General features: G+C 43.9%; 1 protein-coding gene and 1 non-coding gene across 2 annotated transcripts in view; one reads left to right on the forward strand and one right to left on the reverse strand.

Annotated features, from left to right (window-relative positions):
• Positions 1 to 21482, forward strand: part of UBN2 (ubinuclein 2) — a 99668-nt gene extending 78186 nt beyond the window's left edge. Inside the window, exon 16 of the mRNA XM_063641648.1 lies at positions 20382 to 21482. Within this exon, the coding sequence (XP_063497718.1) occupies positions 20382 to 20423 (42 nt within the window). The 3' untranslated portion in view covers positions 20424 to 21482. The remainder of the gene's footprint in view (positions 1 to 20381) is intronic.
• Positions 6245 to 6348, reverse strand: LOC129485511 (U6 spliceosomal RNA). The gene has a single exon (XR_008658663.1). It is a non-coding gene; the product is annotated as a U6 spliceosomal RNA (small nuclear RNA).
• Positions 21483 to 21893: the final 411 nt, after the last annotated feature.

Here is a 21893-nt window from a genome sequence, read left to right on the forward strand (position 1 = left end):
ATGGTCAGGACTTGAAATGTAGATGTGGGAATCATACAAAAATAATTCAACCTTAGAAATTCAGGTAAGAGGCCAGGCGCGGTGGCGCACGCCTGTAATCCCAGCACTTTGGGAGGCAGAGGCGGGCGGATCACAAGGTCAGGAGATTGAGACCATCCTGGCCAACATGGTGCAACCCCGTCTCTGCCGAAAATACAAAAATTAGCTGGGCATGGTGGCATGTGCCTGTAATCCCAGCTACACGGGAGGCTGAGACAGGAGAATCGCTTGAACCAGGGAGTCAGAGGTTGCAGTGAGCCGAGATCGCGCCACTGCACTCCAGCCTGGTGACAGATCGAGACTCTATCTCAACAAAAGAAATTCAGGTAAGGGGTGGGAGAACGATGAAGAGAGAGAAAGCAACTTGTCAGAGGAAGTGAATATAAGTGTACATGTGATCTGCATAGAAAATATCAAAGGTTCTTGCTGAAATGGGGGTGTAGGAAAAAATATCAAAAAGGACATACACCCCAAAATAGAGTGATGGTATGAGTGCTTTTTATTTTTTCCTTTTAAGTGTATTTTCAGTGTGTTGTCATGAAGATGAAAAGAACTAAGAAATTCAAAAAGACATGGACCTCATACATTAGGGGATGAGGGGGACTGTAAGTGCCTTTAACATTTACGGACAATTTTGCAAAAGTGTGTTGTCAGCAGTACTCCTCAAGATGATTTTTGACAAAACCAGAAAACCCTGTGGTTATGTAATTCAACTATACTTAACCATGTTTTCACCATCTTGTAAGTGTATGTTAACATATAAACGTGTCATTGTTAAATTTACTTTAAAAACTCCTATTTTACCAAGAGTATTTGGCATGGGACACTTTTTTCATGTAATTCCAATTAACATTAAATTTTAAAAGGTGGCCAAGGCGGGTGGATCACCTGAGGTGGGGAATTTGAGATCAGCCTGACCAACATGGAGAAACCCCGTCTTTTTAGTAGACTAAAAATACAAAATTAGCTGGGCATGGTGGCGAACACCTGTAATCCCAGCTATTCAGGAGGCTGAGACACAAAAATCACTTGAACCCAGGAGGCAGAGGTTGCAGTGAGCCAAGATCGCGCCACTGCACTCCATCCTGGGTGATTGTAAGTGTAAATACATGTGTGTGTACGTACATGCATTAGAAAATATACAAAAGAACATACACCCCAAAATGTAGAGTGGTGGTATCAGTACTTTTTCTTATTTTTCCTTTTACTGAGATATATTTTCAATGAACGTGGATAACATGAGTAAGTTGTTTTGTGTAACAAATAGGTGACTTTTTGGTTGAAAAGAGGGAGAAAGAAATGGGAAGGGGCCTCTCCCTGTCTCATCACTGGAAGAAGGGGAAAGAAAGGAATGTATTTCTTCCACTCAGGCCTTAGTAGATCCTAACATTGGATTTGGCTTGGAGGGTCAAACGTTTTGCTTTGGGAGGCTGAAGTGGGAGGATCACTTGAGCCCAGGAGGTTGAGGTTGCAGTAATCTATCCTGGGCAACAGAGCAAGACCCTGTGTCTTAAAAAAAAAAAAAGTTATATTTGGTAGGGAAAAAAAGTTATAAAAAGGTTATATTTGGTAGGGAAAAAAAGTACAAAGTACATGGGGATAAATGTGTGCAAAGCAAATCTTCCTTCCCCAGAGCAACCACCTATCAATTTCTCCACTTATAAGCAGTGATATGTATCTGAGTTTGTAATATAAACTTAGCATACATGGCTAGGCACAGTGGTCACGCCTGTAATCCCAGCACTTTGGGAGGCCAAGGGAGGCGGATCATTTGAGGTCAGGAGTTAGAAACTAACCTGGCCAATGTGGTGAAACCCCGTCTCTACCAAAAATACAAAAAAATCAGCTGGGCATGGTGACGCATGTCTGTAATCCCAGCTACTCAGGAGGCTGAGGCAGGAGAATCGCTTGCACCTGGGAGGCAGAGGTTGCAGTGAGCCGAGATTGTGCCACTGCACTCCAGCCTGGGCGACAGAGCGAGACTCTGTTCCAAAAATAAATAAACTTATCATACATATACACTGTATCTAGCATTTTTCAGTTATCTTGGAGGTTATTTCACATCAGCACATAGAGATCTGTCTGGTTCTTTGAACAGCTTCATAGTATTCTATAGTTGTGATATCACTTATTGATGGGTGCTTAGGTTACTATCAGAGATAAACCACAATATCCTTTATATATTGGCCATCTGTATATATTGCAAACGGACAGTCAAAAGTTTGCTTTGCCATGGACAATAAATGATCTAACTCTAGATTTGAGTCTGTCTGAAATCTGTACCACTGCTTCCTATACATACAAAGCTTTGAGAAATACTTGAGAAAATTAGTCTTTTGTTTAAGATTTTTGATAATTGGAAACAGGCAGAAGAGATGCCTTTGAATTTGGTAAGGGTTGGGTTAATCGTGAGATCGTACACTTTTCAAAGGACAATGACAGTCTCTTCTCAGGCAGGCATACTCTGACGTGTCATGGGTGTCCTTCAGAAAACATCAGGCCTCCATATGTGCCTAGGCGTAGTTTGTTTTTTCTCCCTCTGTATATTTGCCTCTTCTGTGTCTCTGTGTTTGTCCCTTCTTCATTTCCCCATCATCTTTTCTAGTAGGGTGGCGTGGTGTGAAGGACAGGTTGACAGCAGACAGACGGGTTCACAAGACCCCACTGTGAAGCCGCGTCACTCTAGACAAGACGCTTTCCCTTTCAAGCCCATTTCCTCATCTGCACAGGGATCAGACCCCAGGCGGGTGTATTGCTCGGATTAGAGACAAGGTATGGAAAGCACCTAGCACAGTGCCTAGCACATAATAAGACCTTATAAATGGTGGCTACTATTATTCTGTCTCTCCTCTGCCTTTTTACTTCTTAAATGTGTGCTTCGTCTTGCTCCCCTAATTTCCCAAAAGTATAAAAGTGAAGCCATAGTGTTATTTAAAAATCTGGTGTAGTTACTGCTTACAGTACAGGCATAGATAGCCGTTAAAATTCTTTCATCACAGGTATCAGAAACCCCTGGCTGAAAAAGTCAAGGGAATCTGGTTCATCTGAGCGGTCTTACAGATACTTGGTGTAGATGAAGCGTCATGGAGTGATTCCACGTCTCCGAGATCCAGCTCTGTCTCCACTCTGCCATTCCAAGGGCCTGGCTCCGCAGGGAGTCTGTGACAGCCTCAGTCTCTCTCTCTATAGTCAAATGCCTGCTGTTGTTTCAAACTATATGTGAGTATGTGCTGTGGATAATTTCTTTTTACTTTGTACTCAAATGCAAAGTAATGCGTCAATCATATGCCTTGATTCATAGCACATCGTCATCAGTCACCTCGAGAACTCGTTCCCTCACTTCATTATCCATTAAGTTTCTCCTCTTCCTCAGTCCCCACTCTACTCTGTCCCATAGGCACCACTCTTACTTTTTTGATATGTGCCCCTTGTTTTGCAGGCATTCTTCGAAGTAAGTAATATTGTGTTGTATGTATACAATTTTAATTCATACCAATGGTACTGTGGTAGCCATGTTTACTGTTTTCTACTTACTTAGATACATCCATGTTGCTATGCGTACATTTAGGGTGTTGCTTCTTACTGCTGCATGGATTCCCTAGTGTGCACGTACCACGTTATATATACCTGTTCCCCTCACAGTGGATAACTAGGTTATCTTCAATTCCTTATTATCAAAAATAAGGTGATAGTTAGTCTTCCCTTCTGTCAATTGTGTGTTGATCTTTGCTCATTGTGCAATTGCATTTTGGTTTCTTGTTGTGGACATTAATCTCTTACCAGTTTTAGATGTGTCAGTTACTTTTGTCTGTTACCTGTCTTTTAACTTTGTCTGTGACATCCTTTATTGAACAAAAATCCTTACTTTTTAATTAATCTACTTTTTGTCTTATGTTTGTGTTTTGGGCAGTTTACTTATGAAATATTTCCCTAGCCCTACACCACAAAGATGTCCTCCAGCATTTTCTCCTATGAGCTTTATAGTTTTGCCTTCACATTTTCATTGACAATCCATCTGGCATCCACCTTTGTATATTGTGTAATGTAGGGAATCCAGCTTTATTTTTCTATATTTAGTGAAGCAGTTTTCCCAATACCACCTAACAGATCAATACTTCTCCCATTAATCTGTGGTACCATTTTTATCATATATCCAGTTCTTATACATGGAAAGATCTATTTTTGAGCTCTGTTCTGTTCCACTGTTCTTTTTATTTCCACACCAGTATCTTACTGTTTTCTATTACCATAGACTTAAAAATATGCCTTAATGTCTAGTAAAGAGAGTCCCCGTCTTTGTTATTCTATGTTGGCCCAGCTAATTATGGATTTTTATTCTTCCATATAAATTTTAGAGTAAAATTTTCCACTTCCATTTAAAATCCAGTTGAAATATTGATTAGGATTGAATTTGCATTAAATTCACATTCTTTGGGGCCTGTAGAGTGGTTTAAGAAGAATAATAGAATCTTTAAGTTACAGATTTTTTTTGTGTCTTCCAATAAAGCTTTTAAAACTTCTCTACGAAGGTCTTGTTTATATATTAATTTCTAGGTATTTTATAGTGTTTCTTCCATGAATTGTATCTTATTCTTTGTTTTCTGATTTGTTGTTGGTACTAAGGAATGCTATTGATCCTTTAAAGTTGATTTTATATCCAGCAATTTTGCTAAACTGTTATTCTAATAACTCATCTGATTATTTTACTAGCTTTTCGATGGAAGTGACCATATAATGTACAAATAATGACAGTTTTATCTCTTTCAATTTCACGTTTTACATCTTGTCTTGGAGTATTAGACTGGTCCTTTAATACTATGCTAAACAGTAATGGGGAAAGTGGCATCTTTGTTCCATATTTTAATGGGAACATTAAAATCTTTGTTCCTTATTGATCTAAGTCTTCTCCATTAAGTATGGTGTTATTCTAGATTTTTGGTATATAGTTTTTATGAACTTAAGTTCTATTCCTAATTTTCTGGGAAGGTTGATTATATGCATGCGCTGAATTAGATCGAGTGCTTTTCCCATAATACCTATATATGATCAACAATGACAGAATTTTCTTTTTTTTTTGAGACAGAGTTTTGCTCTTGTTGCCCAGGCTGGAGTACAGTGGCACAATCTCAGCTCATTGCAACCTCCACCTCCCGGGTTCAAGTGATTCTCTTGCCTCAGCCTCCCAAGTAGCTGGGATTACAGGCGTCTGCCACCATGCCTGGCTAATTTTGTATTTTTAGTAGAGATGGGGTTTCACCAAGTTGGTCAGGCTGACCTTGAACTCCTGACCTCAGGCGATCCACCTGCCTCAGCCTCCCAAACTGCTGGGATTACAGGTGTGAGTCACTGCGTCTGGCCCAGAAATTGTAGAAGTATATCTGTGGCCGGGCGCAGTGGCTCATGCCTGTAATCCCAGCACTTTGGGAGGCCAAAGCGGGCGGATCACAAGGTCAGGAGTTAGAGACTAGCCTGGCCAATATGGTGAAACCCTGTCTGTACTAAAAATACAAAAATTAGCTGGGCGTGGTGGTGGGTGCCTGTAGTCCCATCTACTCAGGAGGCTGAGGCAGGAGAATCACTTGAACCCAGGAGGCAGAGGTTGCAGTGAGCCAAGATCGTGCCACTGCACTCCAGCCTGGGCGACAAAGAGAAACTCTGTCTCAAAAAAAAAAAAAAAAGTGTATTTGTAGGATTACTTATTTATTTATTTTTTTAGACTGAATCTCACTCTGTCACCCAGGCTGGAGTGCTATGGTCTGATCTCGGCTCACTGCAACCTCTGTCTCCCAGGTTCAAGCTAGTGTCCTGCCTCAGCCTCCCGAGTAGCTGGAATTATAGGCATGCGCCACCTCACCCAGCTAATTTTTGTATTTTTCGTAGAGACAGGGTTTCACCATGTTGGCCAGGATGGTCTCGAACTCCTGACTTCAGGGGATCTGCCCACCTTGACCTCCCAAAGTGCTGGGATTACAGATATGAGCCACCGTGCCTGGCCAATTTTTAATTGTTTGTAATCTCCTAGTTCCGTTTGTTTCCTAGTTCCTGTGTTTGTTTCCGTTTTCATGCTGTGCTTTGTTTAGATGCGTCATCTTACTCTTAATCAGTCTTGCCATTCTTCCTTCTCAATAACTTTTCGAAGAACCATGAATGTTTTTGGATGCATATATGTTCATTATGGTTACATCTTTTTGATATAATTATTTTTTAAAATATGGAACGCTTCACGAATTTGTGTGTCATCTTTGCGCAGGGGTGGTGCTAATCTCTGTATCATCCCAGTTTTAGTATATGTGCTGCTGAAGCAAGCACTGATATAACGTTCTTTTACCAATATGATGTCCCTCATTTTTCTTTGTGACTTTTTGCCTGTCTAGTATTAAATTTAATATCCATATATCTATACCCCAAATAGTAACTTATTGTATGCATATGTCACGGTTTACCCATTCATCAGTTGATAGACACTTGGGCTGTTTCCACTTTTTAGCTATTATGAATAATGCTCCTTTTAACACTTGTGCACAAGTTTTTGTGTGGATATGTTTTCAGTCCTCTTAGGTATAGACCTGGGAGTGGAATTGCTGAATTTTATGCTAACTACGTTTCATTCGAGGAACTACCAAACTCTTTTCCACGGTAGCCCAACCATTTTACATTCCCACCGGCAATGTATAAGAGTTCCAGTTCCGGCCAGGCACGGTGGCTCAGGCCGGGCATGGTGGCTCACACCTGTAATCCCAGCACTTTGGGGGGCAGAGGCAGGCGGATCACCTGAGGTCAGGAGTTCGAGACCAGCCTGGCCAACATGGTGAAACCCCGTCTCTACTAAAAACACAAAAATTAGCCAGGCGTGGTGGCGGGTGCCTGTAATCCCAGCTGCTGGGGAGGCTAAGGCAGGAGAATCGCTTGAACCTGGGAGGCAGAGGTTGCAGTGAGCTGAGATTGTGCCATTGCACTCCAGCCTGGGGGACAAGAGCGAGACTTCGTCTCAAAAAAAAAAAAAAAAAAAGTTCCAGTTCCTCTACATTCTCATCAGCATTTGTCATTTTTCATTTTTTAAATTATGGCTGTCATCTCCTAGTGGGTATAAGTGGTATCATTTTTCTTTTGATTTGAATTTTTATAATAACAGTGTTGAACATCTTTTCATGTGCTTAGTAAGTTCTTAGTATATTAAGTATAATGTATTAAGTATAAAAGTACTTATTCCAGGAGAGTTTTTGAAGGGGCTTTTGTGCTGGTTTTAAACTTTGTATGTCTGAAAGTATTTGTATGTCTGAAAGTATTTGTATGTCTGAAAGTATCGTATCATCTTTGCTTCTTCACGTTTAAATAATAGTTTAGTGGGATGTAATTTTCTAGGTTCTTTTCCTTCATCACTTAGAAATATAATTTCATGGCCGTGCACAGTGGCTCACGCCTGTAATCCCAGCACTTTGGGAGGCCAAGGCGTTCAGATCAGCCTGGCCAACCTGGTGAAAACCCGTCTCTACTACAAATACAAAACTTAGCTGGGCATGGTGGCAGGGGCCTGTAATCTCAGTTACTCGGGAGGCTGAGGCTAGAGAATCACTTGAACCCAGGAGGCAGAGGTTGCAATGAGCAGAGATCACGCTACTGCACTCCAGCCTGGATGACAAGAGTGAAACTCTGTCTCAAAAAATAAAAATAAAAAAATAAAAAATTATGTATATGTATATATATGTATAATTTCATTGCTTTTTTGTCTCCAATTTTTCTGTTAGGAAGACTAATGCCAATCCAATTTTTATTCTTTTGTGAACTATATTCCATCTTTCTATAAGCTTTTTGAATTTTTTTTTCTTCTTTTTTGGTCTTTGATGTTCCTAAGTTTCTTTTTTTTTTTTTTTTTTTGAGATGGAGTCTTACTCTGTCACCCAGGCTGGAGTGCAATGGTGTGGTCTCGGCTCACTGCAACCTCTGCCTCCCGGGTTCAAGCAGTTCTCCCACCGCAGCCTCCCGAGTAGGTAGGACTACAGGCCAGTGTTCCTAAATTTCATTACAACACGTCGAAGTTTAGGTTTTTCCTTCTCTTTTCTGTTTGATATTCCACAAGACCTTTGCATTGCGGTCTTTTTATCATTAATCTTTATTATTATTATTTGAGATAGAGTCTTGCTCTGCCACCCAAGCTGGAGTGCACGGCTCACTGCAGCCTCAACCTCCCAGGCTCAACTGATCCTCCCACCTCAGCCTCCCAAGTAGTTGGAACTATATGGTGCACGCCACCACACCCAGCTAATTTTTAATTTTTTTAGAGACAGGGTCTCACTACATTGCCCCGGCTGGTCTCAAGATTAATCTTTAAAATTTCACACTTAAGCTTTTTTTTTTTCTTTTTGGCTCCCAACATGAAACACACACACTATTTTTTAATACATTCTCTTTCTTACATCCATTTTCTCTTTTTCTGGAACTCCTATTAGGCAGATATTGACACTAATATTTTCCATCTCTCTTAAATTTTCTTTGGTATTTTCCATCTCCTTATTACTTTTCAGTACCTTCTAGGAAAATTTCTTCAGCTGATTTAGATCATTATTCATTTTTCAGCTATTCTTGTTGTTTTTGTTGTTGTTGTTGTTGTTTTGTTTTTTGAGACAGAGTCTCGCTCTATTGTCCAGGCTGGAGTGCAGTGGCACAATCTTGGCTCACTGCAACCTCCACCTCCCGGGTTCAAGCGATTCTCCTGCCTCAGCCTCCCAAGTAGCCGGGATCACAAGTGCCCGCCACCACGCCCAGCTAATTTTTGCATTTTTAGTAGAGATGGGGTCTCACCATGTTGGCCAGGCTAGTCTCAAACTCCTGACCTCAGGTGAGCCACCCACCTCGGCCTCCCAAAGTGCTGGGATTACAGGCATGAGCCACCGCACACAGCCCAACTATTATTCTTTTTATCCACTTTCCTGAGTTTGTTACCAACTTCATATCAGTGTTTCCACTGGATTCTGTGCCACTGCTCGTTCCTCGTTATCCTCCTCTTATCTCTCTGAGGATCTTTGTTGTGCTTATTTTAGAGTCCTGATCTGTCTTGTTCCATTCCGGTTTGTGTAGGACAGTTTGTCTCCTTTGATGTGATTGTACTCTTAAAATATCTGGTGATATATACCTCCGAGCTTGTTTTTCCCTGAGCTTATCAGCTTCCTTAGCTGGTGACATACAGTCAGGGGCATGGGCAAGGTCCAGCTCCTAGCCTGTGCTTTAGCAAGTGGGCTGGGAGCACCAGCAGCCTTTCCCAGAGCAAACTTCCAGGCACCTGAGTCAGACCTGAACTTAAACTGTGGGTCTGATTCTGCAGTTTACTGTTTTCTACTAACTTGCTCATGGTGGCTTCTTTCTCTGTGTGTTTAGTGATTTTTGTATGATATATCCCTGCACTTCAGAACTTTATGGACATTCTTTGAGGCCTGGATATTTGTTTGTTTGTTTTTTAAGGCAGGGTTTCACTGTATGCCCAGGCCAGAATGCAGTGACATGATCATTCCTTACTGCAGCCCTGACCTCCTTGGCTCGAGTGATCCTCCCACCTCAGCCTCCCAAATAGTTGGGACTACAGGTGCGTGCCACCAGCTAATTTTTTTTTAATTTGAGGACTGGATTTAAAGAAGAAGGATTTAAAGAAATCCTTCTTCTAGAGAGGACTTGATTTGCTTCTTCCAGGTTCCTAGGGACATTACCAAACCAAGACTGACCGCTTCAAATTAATTTTCAGCTTGGGATTTCCGGGCTGCGAAGTTAGGATGGATTTCAGCCACAAATTCATACGAGTGGTAAGGGCTGGTGGTTAAGGACTCCTGTGGGCGGTTCTCCGGTTGGTGACTAAGGACTCTTGTGGGGGGGTTCTCCACCCTGCCACCCACCCAACACTGCAGTCGAGACAGAAAAGCCTCTTCTCAGCAAGGTCAGGGATGCTTTTTTCATTCTCAGCAATTCCCCATCTTTGCGGCCCCAGCATTATGCAAGAGTCTTTTTTTTGTTTGTTTTTTATTTGAGATGGTAGTGCTTCTCTGTTGCCCAGGCTGGAGTGCAGAGGTGTGATCTTGGCTCAGTGAAACCTCTTGCCTCCCGGGTTCAAGCGATTTTCCTGCCTCAGCTTCCCGAGTAGCTGGGATTACAGGTGGGCACCACCATGCCTGGCTAATTTTTGTATTTTTAGTAGAGACAGGGTTTCGCCATGTTGGCCAGGCTGATCTCGAACTCCTGACCTCCAGCAATCTGCCGACCTGGGCTTCCCGAAGTGCTGGGATTACAGGCATGAGCCACCGCACCCGGTCCACAAGAGTCTTAATCTGCCGCCCCACCATGCCTGTCTGGGGCCTTCTTTCCTTTTGGCTGCCTGAGGCAAATTAAAAATCCAGACTCAAAAGCCAGTTGTGCAGATGCTCACCTGTAGTCCCAGCTACTTGGGAGGCTGAGGCAAGAGGATTGCTTGAGCCCAGGAATGCAAGTCCAGCCTGGGCAACATAGTAGACATTCCATCTCTAAAAAATAAAAAGTGATAAAAATTCCAGCCTCTAGGCCACCAGGGATTAGCATAGGCCCTCAGGGCAAACAACGCATTCCTGCTCTCTTTCTGGGTCCTCCTCCTTCTGACCTCCAGTTCTTCTAGTTTCCTTTACTTCCCTGTTAGCTCAGTCATGCTTTAAAGTATTTTTTGTGTATTTATTAAAATTTCACCCAACACTCGGGCGGGTGTGGTGGCTCATGCCTGTAATCACAGCACTTTGGGAGGCCGAGGCGGGCAGATCACAAGGTCAGGAGATGGAGACCATCCTGGCTAATACGGTGAAACCCCGTCTCTACTAAAAATACAAAAAATTAGCCGGGCGTGGTGGCGGGCGCCTGTAGTCCCAGCTACTTGGGAGGCTGAGGCAGGAGAATGGCACGAACCCAGGAGGCAGAGCTTGCAGTGAGCCAAGATCGCGCCACTGCACTCCAGCCTGGGCGACAGAGCGAGACTCCGTCTCAAAAAAAAAAAAAAGAGAAATTTCACCCAACACTCAAAGTAGTCTCTATTGTCAGAGATTTCTCTGCACATCTAATTATCCATAATTTCAAAAACAAAAATTCTGACCAGGCGTGATGGCTCACGCCTGTAATCCCAGCAGTTTGGGAGGCCAAGGCGGGCGGCTCACTTGAGGTCAGGAGTTTGAGACCAGCCTAGACAACATGGTGAAACCCCATCTCTACTAAAAATACAAACATTAGCCGGGCATGGTGGCAGGCGCCTGTTATCCCAGCTACTCAGGAGGCTGAGGCTGGAGAATCGCTTGAACCAGGAGGCGGAGGTTGCAGTGAGCCGAGATCACGATACTGCACTCCAGCCTGGGTGACAGAGAGAGATTCCATCTCAAAAACAAAACAAAATTTCACCCAACACTTTAAGGTAGCCTATATTGACGGATATTTATCTGCACATCTAATTATCCATAACGTCAAAAACAAAAATTCTGGCAAAGTGCTGGGATTATAGTTGCAGTGGCTCATGCCTATAATCCCAACACTTTGGGAGGCCAAGGCAGGCGGATCACTTGCGGTCAGACATTCGAGACCAGCCTGGTCAACATGGTGAAACCCCGTCTCTACTAAAAATACAAAAATTAGCCGGACGTGGTGGTGGGCGCCTGTAATCCCAGCTACTCAGGAGGCTGAGGCAGGAGAATCGCTTGAACCCAAGAGGTGGAGGTTGCAGTGAGCCAAGATCATGCCACTACACTCCAGCTTGGGCAACAGAGTGAGACTCCGTCTCAAAACAAAGCAAAACAAAACAAAACAAAAAAACATTCTCTATATATTTTGTATAAAAAGTCATATTAATATAAGGATGTAATATATAAATATGTAATAATTCTATATTAGCTATACCTTCACACAGCCCACTTCCTAAGTCAGGCTGTCATGAGACACCTGCGGTGCATCAGGTATCCTGGTGTGAGGAAGGGGTTACTTTTTATAATGATAACTTCTTTTACTAAAATGGGACTCTTTCTGTGTCAGTTTCACCAGAGGCCCCAAAGGCTGAGAACAAAACAGTAGGTGCCAAGTACTTCCACATTCTAAAGGCAGGAGGAGCTAGATCACCTTCCCAGCTCATGCTGAGTTTGTAAAACCGTTAGCTCCACACTGGGAAGGATTAGCTTGGCATCCACGTCCTGGCCTTGGCGGAATGCAAGAGGATTGCTTTGGAGCAACTGTCTGTGTGCTGGACATTGCCCTTCTCCCCAGGCAGGAGGGGGTGGGTGCCTCATCTTCAGCTCATGCCAAATAAGGGAGCACTTCAAGAGGACCATTTGGAAAGTGTGACATGTCTTCTGGAGTTTGAGGGACACGTGGACTGGGATTTGACTCCGTGTTGGGGGCTAGCCCCTGGAGATGGCTGCCTTTGGCATGGTTTGCACTCTCAGAGTTCCTGTAGGCCTGCTGTGGCTCTCTAGAAGGGGAGACAGCCTTGTTCCAGCCAAAGGGAACACCGGAGGGATGGGATAACCTCAATAGAGGGGAGGACTTCTGGAGCCTAAGGGGCTGGGCAGGTATCCTAGTGTCCAGCTGGAGAAGGTGTAACCTCTGGGGGACAGCAGGTGGCCTGGGGGTGGAGACTCTCCAGAACCCATGAGAAAACGCCTAGGAGAAAAGAAGCGCCATTTGGAATCTGTCACTCCCAGACTCAACTCATGGAGTGAAACCTGACCTTCCTTCCCCTGCTTCCCCAGGACAGCAGCAGGCCAGGGACAGCAGCCAGCAAGGCCGGAGGAGGCAGTATGAGAAAGAGAAATGACACTGACCGTGACCCCACAGACTCCAGGCTGGAGGAGGAGAGAGGCTTTCAAGTCAATGACATTTGAAGTTTTGAGATGACACTGGATAAGACTGACTAATGCCTAGAAAAAGAGAGTCTTTTTTTTTTTTTCGAGACAGAATCCTGTGTCGCCCAGGCTGGAGTGCAGTGGCGCAATCTCAGCTCACTGCAACCTCTGCCTCCCAGGTTCAAGTGATACTCCTGCCTCAGCCTCCTGAGTAGCTAGGATTACAGGCATGTACCACCACGCCTGGCCAATTTTCGTATTTTTGGTAGAGACAGGGTTTCACCATGTTGGCCAGGCTGGTCTCGAACTCCTGACCTCAGGTGATCCACCCACCTTGGCCTCCCAAAGTGCTAGGATTACAGGCATGAGCTGCCGTGCTCAGCTGAGACCATTTTTTAAGTAAAAGAACAAAAAACAAAACAAAAAACTCTTTAACCTGTTTGTTACCCAAAAGAGCCTGGAAAAGCTATAAATGTCATCCAGGCCTAGGAAAGAACGTATCATTACAACTGATTTGTAGGGGCACTCCTAAGAAAGCAAAGTTGCTTTTTGTTCCTACCTTAGCTCCTTCAGCAAAAGGCTGCATGAGAGTGTAGAAGGTCAGGTCAGGGAAACAGGTGAGCCATGTCCCCTGGCCCTCTTGGCCCACTTCCAGGCTGGGGCAAGCTAAGCTAGCAATGGGGAGACGTTTCATTGGAACTTTGGAGTTTTCATGTTTTTTTTTTTTTTTTTTTTTTTTGAGACAGAGTCTCACTCTGTCGCGAGGCTGGAGTGCAGTGGCATCCCACCACACCCAGCAAATTTTTGTATTTTTAGTAGAGACGGAGTGTCACCATGTTGGCCAGGATCGTCTTGATCTCGATCTCCTGACCTCATGATCTGCCCGCCTCGGCTTCCCAAAGTGCTGGGATTACAGGCGTGGGCCACCGCGCCCGGCTGGATTTTTTAAAAAAACCAAAGAGGAAGATTGTCCTGCTATTTCCTGGAAAGGCTGTGTAAACCACCCCCAGTTTCACACAGGACAGAAAGAAGTCACCCAGGAAGCTGACGAGTGGCAGTGATGAGAAGGAATCACTCACTCTCTCCTTGCATCCAGCAGGTCCCTGTTATGAGTTTCATAATATACTGAGTATTGTCATGTACTGCAGTTTCCATGCTGCAGTATGTCATCAGTGGGTTAACTTGATTAAAAGCAAGACCTTCAAATAACAGAAACGACTATGTAATGGAAAGAAGCCATGAAAATCTCATATACAAGAATTGTTGGCTGGGTGCAGTGGTTCATACCTGTAATCCCAGCACTTTAGGAGGCCAAGGTGGGCAGATCACTTGAGGTCAGGAGTGCGAGATCAGCCTGGCCAACATGGTGAAACCTCGTCTCTACCAAAAAATACAAAAATCAGCTGGGTGTCAAATGTCAAAATTAATCACCTCGTTTTCTTTTACAAAAGAGTCAAGCATTTCTCATATGCTGACCTCTCTCCTTTGATGACAAGAGGCTGTCAGGAGTGTGCTGCCCTGAGGTTCACAGCATATTTTTGGCAATCAGGCTTCGTTCCCAAATTTTTATATGCTACTCTCCGTATTACAGGGACTAAAATTATGGAAACTGCATTTCTCAATTTCTCTTGCTTGCAAGCTTCTGGACCTAATTATTATTAATATTATTATTATTATTATTATTTTTTTTTTTTTTTGAGACGGAGTCTCACTCTTATCATCCAGGCTGGAGTTCAGTGGCGCGATCTTGGCCCACAGCAACCTCCGCCTCCCGGGTTCAAGCGATTCTCCTGCCGCAGCCTCCTGAGTAGCTGGGATTACAGGCGCCCGCCACCAAGCCCAGCTAATTTTGGTATTTTTTGGTAGAGACGAGGTTTCACCATGTTGGCCAGGCTGGTCTCGAATGGATGTGATTTTTTTTGTACTCATGCAAGTTTTCGTAGGTGCAAGGAAAAAGTGGTATTATTATTTTGGAGGCCATGGCAGACCTAAAATCCCACAGTAGCCTCCAAGTGATCCATTAGCCCCATCTCAGTGCTTTGGGGCCTCTGCCATCAACAGGGGTTTCCTGCATTTTTCTGACCTGGGTGACATCAGCAACCAACCTCCTGTACTCTGAAGTACTGTGTGGTGGCAGACTTCCCCTAGCTCCTAATTCCCGCTGCCATTCTTATGATGTCATAAGCATTTAAATATCCTGCACTCAATTCCTGTCTGCTTGAAAGGCCTACAGTGGTTCTCTTTTTCTTGCTGAACCCTGACTAATATGGATGCCTAGCTGATATTTTGAAAAAAATGGAGATCTTTACGCCGGGCGCGGTGGCTCACGCTTGTAATCCCAGCACTTTGGGAGGCCGAGGCGGGTGGATCACGAGGTCAGGAGATCGAGACCACAGTGAAACCCCGTCTCTACTAAAAATACAAAAAATTAGCCGGGCGTGGTGGCGGGCGCCTGTAGTCCCAGCTACTCGGAGAGGCTGAGGCAGGAGAATGGCGTGAACCCGGGAGGCGGAGCTTGCAGTGAGCCGAGACTGCGCCACTGCACTCCAGCCTGGGTGACAGAGCGAGACTCCGTCTCAAAAAAAAAAAAAAAAAAAAAAAAAAAAAAAAAAAATGGAGATCTTTAATGGGTCTCTTTAAGTTAAACATTTTTTTAAGCTTTAATGAAACATTAACTGCCAATTTTAAAAGAAACTTGGCTGGGCGCGGTGGCTCACGCCTGTAATCCCAGCACTTTGGGAGGCGGAGGCGGGCGGATCACGAGGTCAGGAGATTGAGAACATGGTGAAACCCTGTCCCTACTAAAAATACAAAAAATTAGCTGGGCGCAGTGGCGGGCGCCTGTAATCCCAGCTACTCGGGAGGCTGAGGCAGGAGAATGGCGTGAATCTGGGAGGCGGAGCTTGCAGTGTTTATCACTGTGCAATTTTGTTGCCTGAAATAATGTGCTAAAGATTTTTCAGAATATGGCCGGGCGCGGTGGCTCACGCCTGTAATCCCAACACTTCGGGAGGCTGAGGCGGGCAGATCTCCTCAGGCCAGAGGTTCGAAACCAGCCTGGCCAATATGGCAAAGCTCCGTCTCTACTAAACATACAAAAATTAGCCAGGCGCAGTGGTGTGTGCCTGTAATCCCAGCTACTCGGGAGGCTGAGGCAGGACAATCGCTTGAACCTGGAAGGCAGAGGTTGCAGTGAGCCGAGATTGTGCCACTGCACTCCAGCCTGGGCGACAGAGCAAGACTCCATCTCAAAAAAAAAAAAAAAAAATAAGATTTTTCAGAACAACAAAACATACTGAATTACGTGTTTTCAATAAAATACGCAGTCATAATCTTTCTTTACTGAGAGAAATTAGGACTTTTTAAAATGTTGATAAAAATATTTTCAAAATATGTATTTCATTTTTAAAACATTTCTATTTTTTCATGTTTTATAAATGCTTCCGTAGTAAATGTATATAATTTAAAAATAAATACAAAGGATTACAGGGGAGGAACAAGACTTTTACTGATATGAGTACATAATAAAAAAGTTTAGAAATCACTGCTTTCTTTTTCTTCTTTTTTTTTTTTTTTTTTGAGACAGAGTCTTGCTCTGTCACTCAGGCTGGAGTGCAGTGGCGCGATCTTGGCTCACTGCAACCTCCGCCTCCCGGGTTCAAGTGATTCTCCTGCCTCAGCCTCCTGAGTAGCTGGGATTACAGGTGCCCACCACCACGCCCGGCTAATGTTTTGTATTTTTAATAGAAACAGGGTTTCACCATGTTGGCCAGGCTAGTCTCGAACTTTTGACCTCAAGTGATCCACCTGCCTCAGCCTCCCAAAGTGCTGGGATTTGAGGCATGAGCCACCATGCCTGGCCGAAATCACCGCTTTCAGACACAACACCTATAGCATCACACTCGACAGAAGTGCATGCACACACATGTATACTCCGATGTATACTCATTTTCATCAGTCCTGACACTTGCCCACCAAAATCTCCCTCCAATTATGGTAGCACATCCAGGTTGCCAGTCCTTGCTGTAGTTGAAGAGTAAAGATTGGGCCCTTGAAGTCTGTCCCCACAGTTTCGCTGGGCATAGTAAACTGTTGTCCCAGAGCTCCTTTACCTTCACATAAAGCTTGAAGGACAGGATGGAGGTGACCTGACAACGGCTGGGGAGTGGAGGTAGGGTTTCTTTAGTTAAAAACATGGGCATTGGGCCGGGTGGTGGCTCACGCCTGTAATCCCAGCACTTTGGGAGGCCAAGGGGGATGGATCACTTGAGGCCAGGGGTTTGAGAACAGCCTGGTCAACATAGAGAAACCCCATCTCTACTAAAAGTACAAAAATTAGCCGGTTCGACGACCAGCCTGGTCAACATGGAGAAACCCCATCTCTACTAAAAATACAAAAATTAACCAGGCGTGGTGGTGTGTACCTGTAGTCCCAGTTACTTGAGAGGCTGAGGCAGGAGAATCGCTTGAACCCAGGAGGCAGAGGTTGCAGTGAGCCAAGATTGTACCCCTGCACTCCAGCCTGGGCAACAGAGCAAGACTCTGTCTCAAAACAAACAAACAAAAAATGGGCGTTGCCCCATACAGCATATGTACACGCACGTTGAAAATGGCAGAACCCTCCTATCATTTGCCTCTCAGCTCAAATATCACCTTCTCAGGAAGGACCTCCAGAACACATTACAAAGCAGCAGGTCCAGTCCCCAGCCCTGGCTTTATTTTTCCCCATAGCACACATCACCCTTTGACAAACTTTGTTTTATTTGTTATTTATTATTATCTGCCCATCTCTCGAACAGAAGCTTTGTGAGTATAGGAACTTTTACCTATTTCGCTTGCTCTGATTTCCTTATCACCTAGAAGAGTGCCTAACTCATAGCAAGTGTGCAGTAAAATTCGTTGAATGATAAAATATTTGCTTTCCCAGGCTTCCTTGAAGCCAAGACATGGGCACATCACCCAGGCCATGCCAATTAGAACCACTCACTTGAGAACATGACTCAGATAATGACTTAGACTCATCCTGGCACATGTGGGAGCAGAGAAGCCAGCCACTGCTAGTGTGCTGTAGCAGCAGCTTTGGTGCCGGTGTCCAGGTCCGGCCCAGGGCCACTGTGTCAGCACTGCAAACTGTGGTGACTGTGCCTGAGGATGTTCTCACTGGACCAGATCTGTGGCAGGATTTGGGTGAGGTTGTTGGCTATGTCATTCCCAAGCCTGGTCTCTAGCCTTACCAGAAAATTGTGAGAGGCACCCTGCATCCTTTTAATGAAAGTATTTTCTTCTTCTTCTTTTCTTTTTATTTTATTTTATTTGTTTATTTTTGTTTTGAGACGGAGTTTCACTCTTGTTGCCCAGGCTGGAATGCAATGGCACGATCTCAGCTCACCGCAACCTCTGCCTCCCGGGTTCAAGCGATTATCCTGCCTCAGCCTCCTGAGTAGCTAGGGTTACAGGCATGTGCCACCACACCCAGCTAATTTTGTATTTTCAGTAGAGACGGGGTTTCTCCGTGTTGGTCAGGCTGGTCTCGAGCTCCCGACCTCAGGTGATCTGCCGGCCTCAGCCTCCCAAAGTGCTGGGACTACAGGTGTGAGCCACCACACCCAGCCCAGAGCCAACATTTTATTATTTATTCTGTGTATTAGTCTATTTTGTGTTACTATCACAGAATACCACAGCCTAGGTAATTTATAAAGAAAAGAAATTTATTTCTCATAATTCTGGAGGCTCGGAAGTCCAATATCAAGGTGCTGGCATCTGGTGAGGGCCTTTGTGTTGTGTCAGAAGGCAGAAGGGCAAGAAAGCAAAAGGGGCCCAAACTCACTTTTATAACAAGCCCACTCTAGTGACAACAAACACTCTGCAATAACAATATTAATGCACTCTGCCCTCATGACCTAATCACCTATTAGGCCTCACCTCCCAATACTTGTACTGGGAACCTAGTTTCCAACATATGAACTGTGGGGAATACATTCAAACCATAGCACTCTGCCTTAATGAACTAATAGCATAGAATGGAAGATAAGAGTCTTCTGGCAGTTCAGTAAATCCAGAATTCTTATCACCCCTTACCACAACAGTTATTGAAGACCTATTTCCAGAAATTTATCCCACTTCTTCAAGGCTGGCTAAAATCTGCTGCATCTTACAAAACTGCTTAAATTTCTATCACAAGGAGAATAACTGATAGATTTCTCCCTAATCCCTCCTGTGTATTTGCCCTTTAAAACCATATACTTGTGAACTAGAGGTTGATAAAATAAACATGAGTGTGAGTGGGACAGATTAATTCGTTCTCCTTAAGTTATATAGTTTCCTCTTCTGTTGACTCTGAAAGTGTCAGGATTCCAGCTGGGGTTTGAAAGATTATATCAAAAAGGGCTGTATTAGTCTATTTTCACACTGCTATAAAGAACTACCTGAGACTGGGTAATTTATAAAGAAAAGAGCTTTAATTGATTCACAGTTCCATATGGCTGGGGAGGCCTCAGGAAACTTACAATCATGATGGAGGGTGAGGAAGAAGCAAGGCACGTCTTACATGGTGGCAGGGGAGAGAGTGAAGGGGGAAGTGCCACACTTTTAAACCATCAGCTCTCATGAGAACTCACTCACTATCATGAGAATAGCAAGGGGGAAATCCACCCCCATGATCCAATCACCTTCCACGAGGCCCCTCCCTTGACATGTGGGGATTACCATTTGACATGAGATTTCAGTGGGGACACAGAGCCAAACCCTATCGGGGCTACAGCTAGAGCCAAACCCTGACAGGGACCTAGGACAGAAGAGCTGCTAGAGTGAGAAGTCCTTACTCTGAGCAGTTGCATCCTGGCTCACATGGAAGATGATGGAGCTGAGACATAGGTCATCTAGCTTGTACTGGGAAAGAGTCCAGGGAAAATTAGGATGAATCATGACTCACACCAAAGATGAACCAGCATCAGCATTATGAAACTCACAAAAACATGTTAAATCAGAAATCAGATAGTCAGGTATGGTGGCACATGTCTGTAGTCCCAGCTATTCAGGAGGCTAAGGCAGGAGGATCGCTTGAGCTGGGGAGGTCAAGGCTTCAGTGAGCTATGATCATACCACTGCACTCCACAACAGACTGAGACCCTGTCTCAAGAAAAAAAAAAAAAAAAGGAAAAGAAATTAGAAACCCATCAGTAGAAACTAAAGATTAAACTCAAATGCAGAGGTTTTTAGCAGCAATTTAAAAATCATGAACTTCAGGCAGGCCAAGATGGCTCACACGTGTAATCCCAGCCCTTTGGGAGGCTGAGATGGGAAGATCACTTGAGCCCAGGCATTTGAGACCAACCTGGGAAACATAGCAAGATCCAATCTCTATTTTTTTTTAAACTATAAACTTCAAGGCCAAGGGCAGAAATTAGTGTGAAATAAAGCCAGGGAATGATTTAGAGGTCAGTAAGGCCAGTTGCTGTGAGCAAAAGATTTTTTTTTTTTTTTTTTCAAAAATAAGACTTGTTTCTTCTTTTCTTACAGGGGCCTTGCCTTAGAGATGTCTCTGAACAATTTGGACCCTGACAAGAAGAGTCAAGGAGAAATCGGATACTCTTGTGATTCCCCCAGTCAACCACTGTTCCAGTTGCTTATCTGCTGAGACAGCAGTTCTTGACACCAGCTACACATTAAGCTTAAAAAAAAAAATTACTGTTGCCTGGACCCTAGCCCAACTTGTGAATCAGAATTTCTGGGGGTGGGTCCCAGCCACTGGCGTTTTTGAAAGTTTCCCTGGGTAATTCTAATGTATATTCAGTACTGAGCCCCACTGGCCTGACACTTTCATTCCCACTGAAACAGAAGTAATCCACTACAGAGGAGAGAAGGTTGTTCCATTCTAAGCCATAGGAGTTTTTAGTTATCATAGCTCCAAACCCATAGGAACTGGCAGGAGAGCATTCTTACGTGGGTGATGGATGTAGGAGCTCCAGGAAGCCTTGGAACATCTTGCCCAGTATGTTTCTACTTGTACAGGTATTCAAAATGAGGGCCAAACCCTTCTTTGGAACCCAACTCTGCTCTAGGCTAGTTGGCTGCCCCCAGACCAGGATTCAGCACCAACAAACTGAGAATGTGATCAGAGGATTGGGGCCACTAACATAACTGGAAAAGAAAAGCAGAAAAGCATTCTCCCAACTCCTGTTCAATTAATTCAACAAATAGCTGTGACCATGGCTTCAAAGGTACCAAGGTGCAATGATTAAGAACTTTAGCTTTGGGGTCAGATAGTCCTGGGTTCTCATGCTGGCTCCACAAGGCCCACAAGCTGTGCACTCTGGGCAAGGTACCATATGAGCCTGAAGTCCCCAACTCCCCTTACGAAAATCCCCAGAAAAGAATTGTCTTGTAGTCAAGGCCTTACAACACCTCTCATATTATAGGGTGCCCTCTCAATTACTTTACTTGGAAAAAGAACTATTTGCTTCAAATGTACATCACCTTAGATGACCTCAATTAATCCAAGTTTGGGGTATCTATAGAGGCCAAAAATCAAACAAAATCAGTTTTTTTAAGTGACAGATAAATTTTTCAATTTTTAAGTGTATGAGAAATTCATAACATTTATCATAACTATGTTTTAAGTGTTAAGTATATTTTCATTGTTGTGAAATAGATCTCCAGATCTTGTAGAACTGAAACTGTGTACTCATTAAACAACTCCTTTTTGCCTCTTACTTCCAACTCCTGGTAACCACTATTCAACTTCCTTTGTCTATGACTCTGACAACTGTAGATACCTCATATAAGTGAAATCATGTGGTATTTGTCCTTCTGTGACTGGCTTATGTCACTTAGTGTAATGTCTTCAAGGTTGGTCCATGTTGTTTGTCATGTGACAGGATTTCCTTCCTCTGTAAGGCTGAATAATATTGCATGGTATGAATAGACCACATTTTATTTATCCATTCATCCATTGATGGACACGTGGGTTGTTTCCGCCTCTTGGCTATTGTGAATAATGCTGCCATGAATGTGGGTGTACAAATATCTGTT

Source organism: Symphalangus syndactylus, chromosome 6, assembly GCF_028878055.3.
Source record: "Symphalangus syndactylus isolate Jambi chromosome 6, NHGRI_mSymSyn1-v2.1_pri, whole genome shotgun sequence".
Classification (NCBI taxonomy): Eukaryota; Metazoa; Chordata; class Mammalia; order Primates; family Hylobatidae; genus Symphalangus; species Symphalangus syndactylus.